Source organism: Athene cunicularia (genome assembly GCF_003259725.1).
Source record: "Athene cunicularia isolate RWA chromosome 2 unlocalized genomic scaffold, athCun1 chr2_part1, whole genome shotgun sequence".
Taxonomy (NCBI): Eukaryota; Metazoa; Chordata; class Aves; order Strigiformes; family Strigidae; genus Athene; species Athene cunicularia.
Genome location: NW_020799095.1, coordinates 64,752,216 through 64,771,602, shown reverse-complemented (window position 1 = coordinate 64,771,602; position 19,387 = coordinate 64,752,216). Strand labels below are relative to the sequence as shown.

The window sequence follows — 19,387 nt, the reverse complement described above, 5'->3', positions numbered from 1 at the left end:
CCCGAGGAGTTGTCCCTGCCCGGAACGCCGGGGACTCCGCGGCCCGTCCGTCTCCCAAAGGGAGATCGGCGGGGGACGGGAAGCCTAGGGCGTGGGAAGGCTCCGGGCTCTTTGCGGGAAGGCTTTGCCGCAAGCACAGGCTGTCCCGAGAGGGGCTGTGCTGTGCCTGGTTTGTAGAGCAGACAAGAGAAGTTTTGTGCTGAGAGGCAGCTAGCTCAGCTCTGATCTTCCCTTCCTTAGCAGTCCCCGGCTTTCTCAGCTTAGGTCTTCTGAAGAGTCTGAAGGTGGTAGGAGGAGCTGTTCATATCACCCGTGAAATACTAGGAACCTACGGCAAACAAGGGTGATGGGATATCAGCCTACAGAGGTGATGGAGTTCAGACCTGGAACTGAACCAGGTAGTTTATTTGTCAAGTTTAGATTCTGAATTCCTTTGGGCAAGGACTATGTTACTGCACGTGGCACATCTTACAAAATGGCTTGGTTTGAGGTTTCAGGGAGCTATAACATTTAGCTACAATGAGCATCAGAACTTGAGAAGTTCACCTACAAAGAATTTGAGGGTCATTTACTAGAACATAAATTAGTTTGCTCTTTCCCCTGACTGGGATTGATTGTATTTTCTGCATATGAACTATGCCCACTGGTAAGATTGAGCTCACATTAAAGTGGCTTCTTGACAAAGTATTAATAGGATTGCTGCTCTTTTTGGTCTCCTATTTTAATCATCCTTCAAGTACTTAACATTTCTTAGTGATACGTTTTAACAAATTTAGCTTGAAATGGCTGATAAATTCAAAAGTTGCAGGAAATAGGACTGTAGGAGTTGTAGGAGTGGGATGGGCAGAGGTAGGATTGCTTTCTAACTGCATAAACCTTGTTTCTTTAAGAAAGTGTTACGAAATGCTTTTTTTTTTTTACTTAAGGTAGAATCAGTTGATACTATTTGCAGATTTTTAAATGGTGTAGTCTGTAATAATACCTTTTGGAAAAAAGTAATTGGTACATTAAGCTGTGCAGAATATGAACTTTGAAACTGAAGTATAAGAGTGTATTGGCAGTGTTCACATCTGTAGTCATAAAACAAGCATTAATGTGCAAAGAGTCTGCTGATACCTCTTTATATATTGGTTTAAGTAACAGAACACATACCTTAATTCTTTTGTTGACTATGTCTAATAAGTTCATCAGTTTCAAAGCTGTTTGACTTTGTTGCTTATCTTGCTCCATCCCATCCAGGATCTGAGATTAGAATGCTGAAGTATTGAAGGAGGTCTGAATATGTGCTAACATAATAAATGTGGCTTACGTTAGACACTGGAACATTTAATCAGGCATACTTGACAGTAATAGAACTAAGGTTCTGTTGAAATAAGCAATCTGCTGGAGATAATGGTTTGCTGAATAGTATTATAATTAGCTGGCTGGAGGATTCTTTACAGAAAAAATCTCTACTTACAAACAAAGGGAAGGTTTCTATTTGCAGAGTATTTTTCTTAGTAGGCTATTTATAGTGTATTTTGTCTGCAAATTAGAAGAGTGCTTTTATAATTGATCTTCAGTGACTTGCAGCAGAACAAGGTAGTAGAACTTAATTTTAGAATCTAAGAGCTCTGTGGGAACAAAAATACAGGCAATCCCATTTTGAAGCTGCAGTGTACTCTTTTTAGCGTCACAGAGTTGAGTATAAAGAAAAGCGTGTCTTCAGAGTCTGGTTTAAATAAGAGATGGAAAGATAAAAAAATGTTGATTTACTCTTGGGAAAGATCTTTTAAATGCTGGTATGCTCCAGGAATATACGAATGTTTTACAAGTTTTGCATACTGAGGGAAAAAAAAGTATTCCGGCTACCTCAGTGAACCTAACATCCTTGTCTCTGAACAGGAATTTCTCAGACTCCAAACAGGAGTTAAGCATTTCCAGAAACATTACTGGAAGTCTTCTGGAAAGGAAGTCATAACTAGATAAAAGACAATGCCTAAAATGAAAGACTTTTGTCTAAATGCATGCTAATGCTTCAGGAAATTGCAGAGTAAAAACTTTCACTGCTCTCAGTTGTTTTGGTCCTTTAGTTCTAAATATGAGGTGTTAGAACAAGACAAGTCTGTAGCCTTGCCCAGTCTCTTTATACCAGGGTTACTCAGCCTCTCCCTGTTTTCCATGCCGGTTTCTGGTCCAACGTACTAAATGCGTACCGAGGGCACTGAAAATACACCCATGGCTTCCTAATGCTTGCACTTGGATCACTGTTAAGCTGTGGTCCAGCTTTCAGTGTTGCTCAGTGTTGACTTATATAGCAGGATCTCACTGGGCTTGGAGTACTGAGGACACTCTGCTTTCTAAAGGGCTGCAGAAAAGGATGCAGAGAGCAACAGTAAGATGGCTATATCTGTGAAACCACTGAAGTCTGTGGGATTCTGTCTACTTAAATATCTGTCACCTCATTTACTTGCCAATATCAGTGTCTAGCCATAGCTGCCCTAGAAAATGCTACAGTTGATTCTTCATTAACTATAATTAGTACTAAATGCCTACTTTTCCTCCAAGACTTGGTGAATTTCTGCAGTATTCTCCAAGTCTAAGGGTTTATACTTTCAGAGGCCAAAGCCTGCAGAGGACAAGCTCAGAGATCTGGCTGGAAACTGCATTCCTTCATGAGTTTCTTGCCTTTCCTCAGCCTCTTAAACTTGTCCTTTTTGGGAGAAGAAAGTGAAAATACTTTTAATCATGAAAAGAGATTTAATGCCTTGGGAAGTGTCTTAAGAGTGAAGTAAGAATATTACAGTTTTTCTGTTACTCAAAACTGTCATACACAAAAGAATACTTTTAAACTATGCTGCTTAGGCCTCTTGGGTTCAAGAATTGGACAAAATGACATACTACCCTTTGCTGATATTTAAAAGTAGTAATGAAGGCATCGTCTCTTCTCAGTACTTCATTGAACCACTCTTAAGGGACAATGTTTTTTAAATATTTCTGTTACTCTAGGCTATTGTGAGAATAATTTTTTGTATCAGTCTGAATTAATATATTCAAGTAATTTTCTTCCTATTCACTCAACAGACAATTGCAACAGTACTGAAATTAAACAAAGTTGTTGGGAAGAGCAACCATCTGGTGATGCTGTAGCATCTGAACTGTTGCATTGCTGGCTTTACCTTCAAGTTCTGTACTTTGTCATGGGCTAACTAGGCTGTACTGAAACTGTGGTTTAAGTCCAGTTAAAGGCTCAGGTGCAAATTAGACTTAGAGAAAGAATGCGCTCTGTTTCTGGCAAACCCCAGCACTGTAAATCATTGCTGTAGCTGTACTTTGGGTGTAATTGCCACAGGCCTTGATACCTGAACTTGTTAATGCTGCATGAGAGGTTGGTATGCCTTTGTCTCAAAATTGTCATGATTTCACAGTGCTACAAGTTAGTCAGTATGTGATTGCTGAAGCTGTCATATGGTGTACTTTTCCTCCCTGAATCAGCTGATGTTTTTTTCAGAAGGTTTCTGTCTCCTTTCTTTTTGTTTCTGCCTCTTACATGTGAGCTCTTAAAATAGTTTTACTAAACAAATATGTTGTACTCTTGGCCACCTGTGTGTTCTCTATATGCAGTCCAGCTTACTAGGTAGGTGTTAATAGGGCAGTTGCACAGTATCTGTTTGAACCATACATTCAGCCAGTCAGGCTTTTATTTCTCATATTATGGGATTTTATGTCTGATCACAGAACCACAAAATGACTGAGGTTGACCGGGACCTCTGGAGGTCATCTTGTCCACCATCTCCCCCTGCTTAAGCAGGGCCACCTACAGCCAGTTGCCCAGGACCATGTCCAGATGGCTTTTGAGTATCTTCAAGGATGGAGATTCCACAGCCTCTTTGGACAACCTGTGCCAGTGCTTGGCCACCCTCACAGTGAAAAAGTGTTTCCTGATGTTCAGAGGGAACATCCTGTGTTTCAGTTTGTGCCCATTGCCTCTGGTCCCGTCACTGGGCACCACTGAGAAGAGCCTGGCTCCATCTTCTTTGCACCCTTCCTTCAGATACGTATGTGTGTATGTGTGTGTGTATATGTGTATATATATATATATACACACACATACATACACATTTTTATATCTATAGGTCCTTTTCTGCCAAGCTGCTTTCTATCTGGTTAGGCCCCTGCTTGTGTGGTGCCTGTAGTTGTTCCTACCCAAGTGCAGGACTTTGCACTTCCCCTTGTTGAACTTCATGAGGTTCCTGTTAGCCCATTTCTTCAGCCTGTGACCATGTGGAATAAGTGTTGTTCTGAAGGTTGATCCTGCACGTGAAAAGTTAACAAGGATGTATTAAGTGGCTTGTTGGCTGTGATCAAAAGAGAGATCATAAAGGTAGATCTTTGTGATCCTAGATGTTGAGGCCAATTCTGTTCTTGTAGGACAGCTCTCTGCTTCTCAAATCAGTTGGACAGTGTCACTGCGTAGTTCAAAGCTTGCAAACTGGAGCATAACTTAGCAACAATGTCAGTTGGGCAATTGTATTCATTGTTTGGCTAGTAGCTTGTCCAAGACAGTAGTGGATTTTTTGCATGGGAGACAATCTGTTGCATGGGTAGTTGTCAACATAAAACAGCTTTTGAAGCATTGCTGCCCTGTATGTTTGCATTTGTGAGTATTAACTTCATGTGCTGGATTTGGACTTAAGTATAAGAGGGCATGAATGTTCTTTCCCTACATCCAAGCAACAGCAAGAATTAGGTGGTAGGGTGCAGGTATAGTTGCACAGTCTTGAGTAAGGCTTCCTCTTTGTTGCTCTTGCCATCAAGAAGAGGGTTCAGCAGCACACAAGTACAGGTGCAATTTCAGGTGATTGTTTCTTCTTAAGAGGTGATGCCTTTATGCTAATATAGCTGCATAGCTATGCCTCTGTGTATCACAGTTGTGAAGCAGTAAGGGTGGTAGCTTGTAAGAATTGTTTTAAGTGAATCATGGCTTTGGTTTTGTAACTAGCACCACATCCATCAATGATTATTCTGACATCACTCAAATTTCTCTAAGGTACAGATGATGTAGTTGATAACTCATGATCAGAGTTAGACCTTGATTCCTTCAAGATGCCTTCCTTCATCTGGTTTTGTTTGCCAGTTCCCACTTGTACATGAATGAGTGTGCTGTGGCAGTTTACATCTGCACAGCCTGCAAGGCTAAGTAGTGCTGTCCCTAACAGCACGTTTACTGAAGTCTTGCAGAAAATAAGCTTTCATATTTGGGCATGTAGAACTAATCAAGTTGTCCAGCTGCTCTAAGCAGGTTTCCCTTGTTAGTGCTCATCAGAGCTGATGCATGAATCGTTCTTTTATGAAAGTGCAGTGCTAACATCGGAAGACTTATGTGCATCATTTACTTGCTCATGATGATTAGTAGGCTATCCAATAACAGATTTCATTACATATTGCCAAACCAATACCAGCGTGACATTTTTTGATCAACCATTTACGTTAGTCTGGACATCTGTCATGTGTAGACTAGCTGAGATTTGCTCAGCTCACATATGTTACTTAAACAGAGCAACATCCGAGCAGGATGGCTCTTCACTTTATAGACATTTGGTGCTTGTCTTGAGAGTCCCAGGAAACATCTCATGTGATGGGTGTGGGTTTTTAATATGGTACTCACGTTCAGCCGTACGAGGAAAGATGTCTTGGATAAAAACCTCTGGTCTAGGTTGTGAAAGCAGACAATTTTTAGAGCATTCTCTTAGCTCATTTCACTTTCAAGGAGAAATGTAGTTAATCCTCTGTCCTGTCACAAAGGTCTGTGCAATTATCAAATTAATTATCTCGCAACCGGTTTGGGGCCACCCACATTTCTTGCTTCACTGTACTTTAATCATTAACAGCAGCACTATGAGCTGCAGTGGATCCTTGCATGTGAAAGCCTTAGTGACAAAGGCTTATGCAAGAATTAACCTTGCATGTGTTGTGTGAATACATTTTGTTCATTGACAGGGGATGACTAGCACAATTAGCGCTATACAGTCTGACCATTGAGGGGACCCCTTCAGCAGTGGTACCCAGTTTTAAAGGACTTGTGTTTGTGGTGTGACTAACACCAGGTAGCAACCCACGATGTCACTCTTAATATTCACTGGCCCCCAAGACTGCCTCGACTTTCCAGTCATGCTGGAGTTGTCTGCTCTGACAATGCTACTTGTAGTTACTCGTGAGTGTTCGATGTATGACTGTCACAGGAGCTAACACCAAATGTGAAGAGTTGTAATGCAGCTTAAGATATGATCTGGAGCTGGCACAGAAACAGCCCTTGCAGGCTCTAAGTTGTAAGGTAAAGCTATGACTGCCCTGGATTACTCTACTGTCTGCCTCCTGCGTTCCACTAGTGTGGTTTAAACCCAGCCAGCAGCCAAACACCACACAGCCACTTGCTTGTCCTCCTCCACCCCCGGGGAATGGGGGACAGAGTTGGAAGGGTAAGGAGACTCGTAGATTGAGATAAAAACAATTTAATAATTGAAATAAAATTTAAATAATTGTAATAACAATAATAGTAGAAGATACAAATGATTAATGCACAATGTTTGGTCACCACCCATCAACCACTGCCCAGCCCGTTCCCAGCTAGTGATCCCAGAGAAGAGAGAATCCCAAAACCGCAATCCCAGAAGCGAGAGTGAGCTTCCCAATCAACCTGTATCTATATACTGAGCATGACGTTAGATGATATGGAATATTCCAATTGGGTCTGTTGCTCTGGCTCTGCTCCCCCCCCTTGCTTCTTGTGTACCTGCCCAATAGCAGGGCATGGGGAGTTGGAAAGTCCTTGATTTCTTAGCAACAACTGAAAGCATCAATGCATTGTCAACATTCATATATCAAATCCCACACAGCACTGTTCTAGCTACTAAGAAGAAGAAAAATTAGCTCTATCCTAGCTGAAACCAGGACAACTAGGTATTGTAAAAGCTGTCATACACAGAATACACACAGTACATACTACTGGTTTAACCTTCTAGATGAAGAATTTTTCAAGTGAATAAATTATAAACTTTTGAATGGTTATGATTTATAAAGTCATTGATATCAGGACTTGTTTAAATACAGGTTTGGACCATGTAATATTTTTCAATTTAGAGGGAGCCTTCAAATATGGATGTAGTTTGCCTGGTACAGAACACTGCCACAGATAGAGAAGTAACCATTCTGGAATAATTGTCTGAAAAAATATTTGAACACCATTATGAAGATGATGTGTATGGTAGGTGAGAAGCAGTTTTCTGTTATTAGGAGTTATAGCAACAGTATTTGATGCTTCTTTGACATGAGCTGAGCAGAATATATCTTTGAAGTAAATATTTCCACACCTCTCTTCTAAAAACTGCTCACAGCTTCCTTAATTTCTTAACTAGCAATTATTTATTAGAATAGACTGTAATTTATTTTTCCATTAATCAAAACAAGTAGCCTGACTTTGAATGCAAAAGAAGGCCTGACTTTAAATTTGATTTGGTTTAGATCCATTTGTGAATGAAAAAAAAAAAAAAAAAAAATTGATTAGGTGGAAGTCTGAGCTTGTTCCTTAAAATGAATGAAGCACTGCCTTCAGCTCTTAAGATGGTAATTTCACAGGTGGAAAAAGACATCTTGGAAAAGTAAAACAAATGGAACAGTTTGAGAGCCTCTGTTAGGGTTAATCCAAATGTCTGTCATTTTCTGTATGTAGTGTGGAAGAAAGATATCACAGCTGCTTTTGGCAAAGCACGTGGCTGTAGTTTAAGGAAGACCTTAACACTGCCAGAGAATTGACATTGATATTCACCAGAAATCTTGGTTCAATTATTTGATTTCATTTCAGGAAGACATTCACTCTTGTACCAAAACACATGCTAAACTTGTTAGTTTATGTAGTTTGGACACGGCCAGTTAATTTGTAGTAGTAGTATTCTTTATGGACAGTCTTAAATGAATCACAGTTTTAACAGGGTAACTTTAATGTTCAAATGCCAGTAGTTTTGCGAATAATGCATGACCAGGAGTTAACACTTAAAGTGCTTGGGTTTGGTTGTGTCCACACTTGTTACCAAATGTCTGACAAAGCAGTATCAATGGGAGTGTTAAGGACATCTGAAAGTGGCTCTCTCCAGAATATGCCTGTAGGTTGTTTTTTATTAAATTAAACTTGGAAATTTGCTAAAGCTGTTAAAATGCAATCTTGTTGATATACAGCTGGTTTCCTTTCTTTTTCCATGTCTGACATTGCGCTCATAATTTATTAGATGTTTGAAGGATGAAATAGTTTGGATCAGTTAAGTTTGCTGAGATTGTTTACCGAGTTGACTAGGGTCTGGTATGAGTTTTATCTAGAGGAAACAAAGCATACTCTATACTTTAAACCTGATTGCTTTGAGACCTGAAATTACTGACACTCAGTGTAGAACACAAACCGAACACTGATTTAGATGAAACAACTGAAATGTCTTTCAGTTCCTCAGACCATCTGTAGTGCGGTCTGAAGGCACATAGATGTTCACTTGCTATTTGTGTACTGATGTTGATGTGACTGATGGAAGTTAGATTAACAGTACGCCCAGGGCAAGCTTGATGCCTGTATACTTACTGAGTCCTAAATGAGTTGAATCTATTGTTAGGAGTTGCCACAGTTTGTACCCACGCTATAGATGATGCAAAGCTGGTTTAGTAAGATGAAGCCAGCTTTAGTTGGTGTGTCTGTCAAATCTGAAGAAGATTCACAAACTGCAAGGTGCTTCTGATGTCTTTTGACACTTCAGTGCTTCCTCATTCTGGTCTGCCTGTTGAGACACTCTTGAGGTCCTCTTTACCAAACAAGGTAGCTAGTCTTGGCTGCTGGCTTGTTCCATCATGTTGCACCAGTCCTTCAGGAAAAAAAAAAAATCATATCTATTCCAGCACTTATTTTCAGAATCTTATGCTTCCTATATTTAAAAATAAGACTACTGTCTGAAGATTTGTATTTTTCCTCTACACATATTTTATGAAGGTCTTTCAGTTCTTCATCCTGAATGAGAGGAACAGTATTTAAACTTTCAATATACATGTATTCCAAAACGTATCAATTTCTCTCAGGAATTTTGTTATATAGAGCTACTAATAAGATACATATTTATTTACCTTCCAGTTTTCATGCAAACCAGTTGTTAAATATTTGTGGTGCATCAAATGTCCTCTATTTAATTTTCTTCTTTTGAAAGCTTTCCCAAGAAACCTACCCTCTGTTTTAGCTTCCAGTGCTTAATAAAACCCAGTATTTCGTTGATTTGTGGTGCTAAACAGAGAACCACCTTCACTCCTCCTCTGCACTGCTGCCATTGCTGCTTCTGCAATTTGCATATTGATGGCATTTATGTACTTGCTAAGATCATATGTTATACTAGTTGTTACAGATAGAGGTACCTCACTTAAATTAATCCAGACACTTGCTAGTAACTTCCAGTATTTATTAGTTCTTTGTGGATGTATCTTTTTGAGGCAACGTACGCTGGTCAGTTGGCAAAAACAGTTACATCTAAAGTAATTGGACATTTTAAAACATTTCTGAATTTTAGCTTGGTTGGTCATTTTGGATTTTTTTAACAAGACCTTGAAGAGCATGTAAATCTGTAAAATTAATCTTCAAGGTCCTTCCCAACCTAGTTGATTCTGTGATACATTAATATTTTATCTTAATTTGGGAAAAATTATATAGGCTTTTGTTACCCTAGAGGAACCGCTTAAAGTCCATGCTCATCCCATACTTTATCGTTTTTAGCCTAGTTTGTTCTTTCTTCTCCTGCTAATCTGTCCATGTTATGTCTTGGATGATTTCCTGTTCTGTCTCCTTGTGCACTGTACTCAAACAGTAGTGATTCTTGGCATATAATTTTGAAGTCCACATGAAAGCGTCGGGGGAGATGAACTTTCAGTCTGTCCTATGGAAGAGAGTGTTGTTGGCGACTGGTTGCATTCTGAATGTTTAGTTATTAAGAGGCGCATGGATTTAGCTGTTAGGACCATATGTCCTGACAGATGGTCCAAACAGTTATTCATGATGTCCTGTATAGAAGAGGTAGCAGACTGGACATGAATATACTTGAGGAGAATATGTTTAAGAGTGTAGAAAGTAGATGACTTCACAGGTTAGTAGTTGAAAGAGTTGCTACTAACAGTAAATTAGCACTGAAGTTCTGAGCTAATGATCTTAAATTGTCCAGCTTGAGATACCCTAAAGGCACATGATCTGTCCTCCTGCTTTTAAAATAAGGTCAGTCGAACATTGGAGGTTATAGCTGGCATTTAATTTAAAAAAAAAAAAAATCTGAAATGGCTAATGGCCATCTTTTTGCCACTGTCAAGAACTTCAGGTTTTTCTCCTGTAGAACCAAAAAGGAACTTTGCTTTTGTAATTTGTGTCGTTTAGAGTAAGTTTTGATAATATACATTTTATTGACACTTCCTTTTTTTTTCCTTCTCAATTTAGAATGACTTTTCCCATAGTGACTGCATGTCAAGTAATGAGACCAGTTTGCTAGAACGAACCGCAGCACCTCATGATGGACTACCAATGGCTTCCCATAGACCTCAGCGAGAAGGTAAGTTGCCTGAGGTTTATTTTGAGGAACACTTTAAGGTTTTTTTTTGAATGCTAAACTGCCTGGAGTTGTAGAAATCTTGCATCTGTCTTGCTGTTCATCTGAATGAGAACTGGTAAGTATAATAGCTTCTCTGCTGCCTGCTTGGACTTTTCTTTATTATAACAAGTTGTCATTCTTGTTAGCTGCTAACTACTAGTGACTTCATGCATGAAAATTGATTGCAAATGGGCTTCCTCCTTAAAAAAAGAGGTGGGATTTGGGAGAGAACGACAACATTTAATACAATTGTATTAACGGTGTTTAGATTTTTGAAGCAAAACTAAACATGAAGATACTTTGAAACAGTGGATAGCTTTTGCTACTTGATTCAGTTGGATGTGATTAGTCTTAAAGAACAAAGAAGAAAAAAACACATTAGGAGGTTTCACAGAAGTGGTAGTTTGGAGAAGTGAGAGGCTTTTGGTAGAAGTCAGTCTTCTTTTGGTTCTGTTGGGGAGAATGAGAATGAGGCTTCAGAGTGTAAACAGAACTCTTCTGTGCAATTGCCAGCACAGTTTCTTCTCTTTGAAGAAATGAACATTATTGAAAACAGATTTATTCTTACCCTTTATTCTTCAGCAAGATTAGCAAATCACTTGTCTACTCAAAATTAGTATACTATCCTGCAGATAGTGAAGAGCTGGCAGTCTGGGAAAACTATTGCTATTGCTTTTGTCCTCACAAATGTCCTTTTGTCTCTACTGTGGAGATATAATTACACTTAGAAGGCAGGCGATTTGAGAGTTTTAATTCCTTGAAAAAAACCAGAGAAAGATTATGGCAGATTACAGACAACAAACCTGTTTCAAATCCTTTTATGGAGTTCAGAGTTTTCATATTCACAAATTAGAAACACAAAAGGGAGACTCCCTTTAACAATGCTTTTGAATTAAGTAACAGAAGCACAGAAAAATTGAATAATTGAATCTAGTGAAGAGCTTAAATATTTCTCAGCATTTGTGTTATCATAGTTAGAAACTACAGTGAAGGATCAAACTAATTTTGTGATATTAGTCATATGATAGAGAGTCCCTGCTGCAGAAATCTCCTTACTGAGTTAGAATTAGCACTGATAATAAAATATTATTTTTATTCTCACCTATGATGAATATGGTTTTTAGAAATCTGGACTTGAAATGGAAGCAGTGTCATGTGTACATGCTTGACTTAATCATCCTGAATGCATGTGTTTTGTCCAAAATAGATGTAGAGATGTAACATGCCTCATTGGCTTGTATATTCAAATATTTCTTCTTGGTCTAACCATTTAGAATATTTAAAATGTGATTGTGGAAACAGAATTTTAAAGCATTCTGATGAAACTGGAGCTAAAGCTGTGCATAAAAACTGTAGTTACCTGTTGTAAAGTACACTTACTACAATGAAGTATGCAACAGCAACAAAGAGAAGGAAGCTCAAGGTACTACATTGTGTAATAAAATTTCTTTATACATGAGGACAAATATATTTAGCATTGAGAACATTCAGTAGTTTAAAATAAACACAATCTCATTAGAAAAGAAGCTTGTGTATGAATGTTAATGGTGTTAGTTTCCATAATTATGTATGCTAAATATATGCATGTAGTGAAATGCAATTTAAACCACTATTCTCAGTTCCAGTCATGGGAATCAACTTTTTAATTAACTTAAGAATGTAAATTCAGCTGATGGTATCAATTTTAACCTTGTCCAGTAAGAAACTTTACTGCAACAAAACTCATGTTAGGCCATAGTCCTTCTAACAGTACTTTTATCTCTACTGGACAGGTAAAAATTCAGGTTACTAAACATTTTGGCTTTTCATGGTATGTTGATGTGTGTTATTGTCTGATATCATTAGCTCGTCTCAGATTGCTTTGTAATAATTAATCTTCAGTAACTGATAAAAATGAACTGATCATCTAGTGTGCTAACTCCCAGGTAGAGGATTAAAACCAACGTACACCAGCACACTCCATATTTGTCTGCCTTTCTACCACAATTATTGGAGCCTGTAACACTATCACTAAGCTTATATACTGGCTTATTCCTTTAAGGAAACTGCCAGTACTTAGTTGTCTTAGAAATGGCATGTTTGATGGGGATGATACTTTAATTGTAACTTTAACAAAATTAATTTAAGTGAAATGGTAATTCGCTAATCTCTAGGAATAAGCTTTGAAACATACACTTGTCGGAGGTTGATTTTGTTTTTTTAATTGATATGAGTAGTTCCCAATATATTCCATTTAAACATGCAGTTAAACATTGAAAGGAAGGTGCTAGCTGGTAACACCACCCTCCTGCCACCTCCCCCCAAAAAAGAAAAAGTTTCAAAAGCATTGATGGTGTAGGGCTGGTTTGAGCTGATTTTTAAGTAAACTTTTTTACATGTAAAGATATGTTCATGCTTGTAAAGGATAAAATTCTGTTTAATTCTTAGACCAGCATAGCAGGAAAAGTGAAAAGCCCATCAGCTACATAAGGATTTTTATATAGAATATTGAAGAATGTTATGTGCCCCCAAGAAAATCTCCAGGCCCTGAAAGCTATACGGTACTGCTGTTTACCAGGTCACAACCAGAACTTGTCTATTCCTGAATACAGTAGACTATGGGGAAGAAATGTTAAAGTAGCAAGTACTTTAACCTACCTTTCTTCCTTTTCAGTTCAATTTAATGCTACTCCTTACAGTACAATTGTAGCAGCCTTCTGCTTCTCCTCTTAATTTTCTGTTTGCTAATACTCATTTCTGTCTCCCTCAGGCCTTCCCCAAGTGTTTCCTTCCACTTTCAGAAGTGCCTTTCAGAAATGTGTGGTTCTTCTGCCTTAGTTTGCTCTCATTACTACTTGATGTTTCAGTAACGTGGATGTGGAAGGCACTGTCATTGGCTTTTATCAGCGCTTGTTACTTCTTGGAGTAAAGATGCACTTTGACATCCTTTTATTGTCTTTTCACTTCTAGTGGTTATATGGTTGTATTTATGTGTCTTTTGGTCTAAATAAGCTCTTGGGTAATGCTCAGATTTCCATGATCTGTAATGAAGGGGTTGTGGTCAGGCCAGGGAAGTGCTTTGTAGAGAACAAGGCTCCACCTGCCCCCTGCAGTTTGCTATAGTGAAATAGCATCTGAGCGAGAGGGGTTTGTGTGAGTCAGTAAGTACCACACGGTGATTCTCAGAGTGGCTAGGTAAGTAGATACATTTTCAAATTGTAATTTTGGCATGTACAGTAAAGTGGTTTTCTTTCAGCTGTACACATTGAGAAGATAACCCTGAAAGGAGTACCAAGAAAAAGGGCTGACAAACATTTGGAGTACACATTCAAAGTAAGTGAATAACAACCAGAATATTAAAGTAACTGTCTTCATTATATCTGTGTATTGTAGATATATATGGCTTGTTTCAAATACCTGCTCAGAAGGGAATTTTGAATTACATTAGGGTCTTCAGAGAGTCTTGGAATTATCCTATAATTTCATGAATTTTGTATGCAGATCAGGTGTGCTGTGTAATTGTGGGCATAAGATGGCAAGGTGTAAAACACCGGCCATAGAGTTGGTGTGGTGACATCACTTCAGGGAACTTGGCTTTGGCTTTTGCTAATCTGTGGTAAATATTACAAAGAATTCTAAAACTAGTTGATTGTTGTTTGCTCAAGTGGCATAGGAGCACAGTTCTTGTGTCTGCAGCTATATATTGCTTGGAGTCATATGATTGTCTTGGATCTCTTCCATGAATGCTCACCATAAGAGGATGGCTCCTGTGTTTTTTTGACAAAACTGAGGGTTGGTGTGTGTGTTTGTTTGTGGGTTTGTTTGTTAAGGTAGAAACAAACAAGCTAAAAAAGTCAACAAACTTAAAAGGCCTAACCTAGTATAGTCTTCATGTATAATAGTAGCCAGATGCAACATGTTAACCAATTATGTGAGTGAATTTTAAACAGAACTGAAACACTGTTTCTTCCTACTTTGGATGAGAAGCTCTCCGTGTTGAGCTCTGGTATTAAAGGCTATAGGTGTTAAATAATAGCTGCTAAGGCTGTTGGTGGTGATGTTCTAATTGAATCAAAGTAGTAATTTTCTTAGCAAGGACTGACTAACATGATGTGTTGTTTGGCTAATAGATGTGAGTCTGGTAGTATACTAGATTTCAAGAGTTAAATTTTACCCTTTTTTTCAAACAAAAGAATGTTTTAGATCAAATATTATAACTGGCCATTTGACATGGGTCATGGGAGCTCTTTGAAGAAGCAGACTTTAAAAAAAATGCCATTTTGAGCTGAGAACTGATATGTTGATCCCAAAGTTTGATACTGTATTCTCTAAATGGATTTGAATTACAGTTTTGTCTGTTCTGGTATTTCTAGAAGCTTAAAATTAGAGTTAAATGGACATGTATAGTATTTCTGGTTTAAAAGTAAAGTAGTGGCAACAGATACTTTGTTGTTGATCTTGTCTGAAGGTGTCATTTGCAAAAAAAGTTCTGCAGTCTTCTTTTGCTGAGGACTAATGTGGAATGTAGCCTTCAAAGTCTTAAATGTTAACTTGCCCAAGTATTTCAACCCTGTCATAGATATTTTTTGTCAGAATAGTCTGTGAACTGAGTACTAGGTAAAATACAATAGTAGATAGATTTGTACCGAATACCCATATGGATTATTAATATTTGAAGTCACAAAATGTTTTGAAAATTCAGCACATAGATGGATTTGACAGTGGTTTTGAATTTCTTTGTTGAAGGGGGAATGTGGAGATATTCTGGGAAGTATTTGAGTAAGCTTGAAACTCTTCCACCTCAGTTCTTTTAGGAAAGAGTTTCCTCTCCTCATCTATGCAGGTATATACTGTGCTCCTCACTGCAGATCATTTTGTGCTTGTCCAGACACTGCTTTTTTAAGGTTATAACAGCAGTTACAGTCATGGCTTATCAACTGAGAGCACCAAGAGTAGTTGGCATTTCTGGGGACTAAGTTGAAGGCAGTTGGTGGTTGACATTATCCTATCAACTCTTGGGAGTAAATGAATGTTTATAATTGTCATGTCCACTCCCATTACACGGAATCTTCCCATGCATGTAATGGGAATCTGAAGCCCAGAAGTGGGCTTAAAGCCAGGCACCACTCATCTAACTAAGCTTCTTTTTTTCTCAAAATATGCATGTGAAGGTGCTGTTTTACTACTTGCATGTTGTATCAGAACAATAAGCTACTGAAATTTTATACAAGTATATACCAAAATGCTGTCTGATTCTCGAGTAACTTCTTTAGTAACTTGGAGTACTTTTTATGAATTGTACCCTACAACAACTTCTATATAACCATGTACGATTCAAATCAAAGGCAGATAAAATTATTCTATAAGTAATATAAATGGATTTTTTTTTTTTTTGACTTATGATAATGGCAGTGAGAGCTCAATCCAGTGTATCTGACCTGAAGTCCTTTTCTCTGGTAACTGTTTTTTGCAGTTATTGATGTCTGTTTGATACAAGTCCTGTAATTACAGAGCCTTCTGCCTGGCTTCTTTCTGAGTCAGTAAGTCAGTAATCTTCAGGGACTTCATTGCATTCGCCTGAATTTGTTCATACTCTCTTTAGCCACAAATAACATGAAGGTGATCTTAAAATATACACTGAAAATATGTATTTTTAAAAGTACACTATTATCCCAGTTTTGCCTGGTATTTACTTATCCACAAGTGTAACACTTATACTGAGATTGTCAGATTGATGGAAATGTTAAGATCAGCTAACTGGTACAATATTTGGAAAAAGAAACTTTCCTCATTCTCTTTTCTTTCCTTACTAGGTAACCTGGTCTGATCTTTCAGTAACATGTGTAACAAAAACACACCAGGAGCTTCAGGAATTCCTACTAAAAGTATGTATTGAAATACAAAAGTAGTGTTTACACATCAGGTTTATAACTTCACAAGCATTCTGGAAGAGCTGTGATTTCTGGGATGTAATTACAGAAAAAAAAACATGCTACCAGATTTTTGTACTTTGCAATTGTATTAGCAGTTTAAATCATGTATATTGTGGTGGAGCAGCTTGACAGATTGAGAAGCTCAGCAGAGTGCTTGAGGAGTTTCTTGGGAGGAAATAATTTTGTCTCATCTGAAATTGTTCTTACAGTTTTAATTGAACTACTGTAAAACTACCAGATGAGTTTTTAATATTTGCCACAGAGTTAATGTATAGGTACAAGCACTACTCATTCACTTATTGGTGTTTCTGTTAGAATGACCTAAAAGGGTATCATTTATTGGTTTTAATTAATGATGCAGAGCCATGAGCATAATAGTTCTTAATTTTACTGTTGTATTCTTCAGTAGAACAAAGGCAGGGGCATATTCGTTGTTGCAGAGGGTTAAATTTGAGGAGAATCTAGAAACTATTTTGGTGTTTGTGTTTAAAAAAAGTGAAAGTTCTCCAAGTTGTTCTCCCCAATGCCCCAAGCAGAGAATGCATTTGTGTGCATAGGCCACATGTAGAGTGTGATGACCTCAAACTGTGTGTTTCATTGCCAGTGTCTAAGATTTTGGGTTCCACCTATACTGGGAAATTCTATATTTAAACTCCTCACTGGTCAGAGCACTGTAACGAAAGATCTGGTTTGGGCATGTTTTGATGGCATCTGGTGTTCTTAACTGCAGTGTTAATTGCAAGTGGAAAGCCAGTTACTGTACAAAGGTCATTGTCTTGTTCACTGTTTCAGTTATGTTTTCCAGTGTTATAGAAATGAAGCAGTGAGTATTCACTGTTGCTTTAATATAGTCGGAATGTCTAGTTCCCAGAGCTTGATTTGTGAGGATTTGAATTATGGATAGCATGACAGGTTGCAGATGGGGTGTCCCACTACGTAGGGTACATACATCTGCTCTAAGCAGGACTGTCATACAGGATCCTGTGCAGCTCTGGGTTGAGTGTTCAACTGCATGCCTCCTGTTCTTCTACCTGTAAAGTAAAGGTGAACAGTGTTTTCTGAAGTGGACCCTAGTACCTACTTGCTGCCAGGAGGAGGAGGAGCCAAGAAAACAGACAGGATTCAAGAAGTTGCAGGGCTGTCCAGTTTGTCTGATGGCAGCTCTTCAGATGTGGAGTGTTCCATGTGCTGGCTTGACTTCTCCAGCAAAGTCTAGGTATATAAAAGATGGCAGGCCAAGGAGGAGACAATCACAGGCTGCTACAAGATTTCTGAGGTGTTCTGTGGAGAATGTGCACAGCTGAAAAATATATTTGGTTTGTCTTGGTTTGGATAGCCGTAAGTAGAGAAGAAAGAGAGAATTGTTAAATAAATAAAGCAGCATAAAACTTCTACAGTTCTTTTTAAAGCAAGATATAATTACAAACGCTGTCCAGTTCATAGGCATTTGTATTTTTGCTTTTTGTTATTCCCAGTCTGCATGGCATTGTTAAGTACTACACTCAATTTCCTAGGGACAGAAAAGAACTGTTAGAATACTTGATAGGAAATTCCAAGGCTGGGGGTGATAGGAGTAAGATAACTGTAAAAACTCTTTCAGAAGCATTGATGGGAAAAAATAAGGTAGTAAATGGGTGGAGCACCTTCTGTTAGGTGAAAAGCATAAAAAGTTTTTTGCATGTAGGAAATTACCCATATATGTGGAAGGACTAATAAGCTTGTAAGTAACTTAAGATAAGCACTTAATCTTGGGTTTGTATTACTGAATGTTTAACTACAGAAGGAATTTAATACCTTTTAATAAAAGTTTTAAAGAAAAAAAGTTGTGGCTCTTTCCAGAGACAAATTTAAATATAAACCACGAAGACACGAGGTTTGCTCATCCCCATGCTTCTGCAGTAGCTTTTTGATACCTTTTGAGTTAATACTGACTAATTCTTCAGTCAGAGTTCCTCAGCAGCTCATATTAAAGCCAAAGCGCTCAGTTAAGAACAGCTGTTTTGAGCACTTCTTTCTGGTTTTATATCTTAACACATTTCAGATGCTGTAGCACTGTACTAATCTAATACTAACAGCACCTGTCTGTCTGGATTCCAGAAGTTCCTTTTAAATATGTTACCAAGCAATTATCTACATTAGACAGAGTGTCTATTAGTAGCACTTCATTCATGTAGGAATTACTTAGTGCTTTGTTGTTGCACCACTAGCAGGACATAATGTCCAGCTGGCACTCTGGATTGAGTGTATTCCAGACATGCAAGAGGAAGGTGCTGCTTTAGTGTAAATTACTTAGTGCTGTTGATAGCCATAGCTGATGGCAGATGTTAACCAGATTAGCAGTAGCTTTTAATTAGGATAAAGCATTTTTGTTATGGTAGCTTGCTTTTAATTGCCCCCAAGTTAAAGGACTTAAAAAAAATATAATTTTTAATATAATTTTAAAAATATAAAGTAACGAATTTGAGCAGCTTTAATGTACTTAAGTACGTTATTTTGGAAGTTGTATATATGAAAAAAATCTTTGCTTTAGGGAATACTTTTCATTTAAAATAGATACACTGTTCAGTGGCAAGAATTTTGCCTTCTGAACTAGAACATCAGAAGAACTCACTTTGTAATACTGGCATTGAGAACAGTTACAGTGAATTTTTGTAAGAAGCTTCAGTGTTAATAGCAACTGGATAAGGACTTGATAGTGATTAATCTCAATATTGCCTACTGATGTCTAGCATGTTATAGAACTGAAACATGTCGCTACCCCTGTTTCTTTAAAATAATTGAATCTAGCTAAGTGATGGCAGTAAATACACTGTATCAGTGTCCTGTTCCCCCCCCCCCCCCCCC

At 38.0% G+C, this 19,387-nt stretch overlaps 1 protein-coding gene across 1 annotated transcript in view; it reads left to right on the top strand.

Annotated features, from left to right (window-relative positions):
• ZCCHC2 (zinc finger CCHC-type containing 2) overlaps positions 1-19,387 on the top strand; it is a 40,681-nt gene that overhangs the window by 399 nt on the left and 20,895 nt on the right. Inside the window, exons 2-4 of the mRNA XM_026842023.1 lie at positions 10,481-10,592; positions 13,867-13,943; positions 16,424-16,495. Coding sequence (XP_026697824.1) covers positions 10,481-10,592; positions 13,867-13,943; positions 16,424-16,495 — 261 coding nt within the window. The remainder of the gene's footprint in view (positions 1-10,480; positions 10,593-13,866; positions 13,944-16,423; positions 16,496-19,387) is intronic.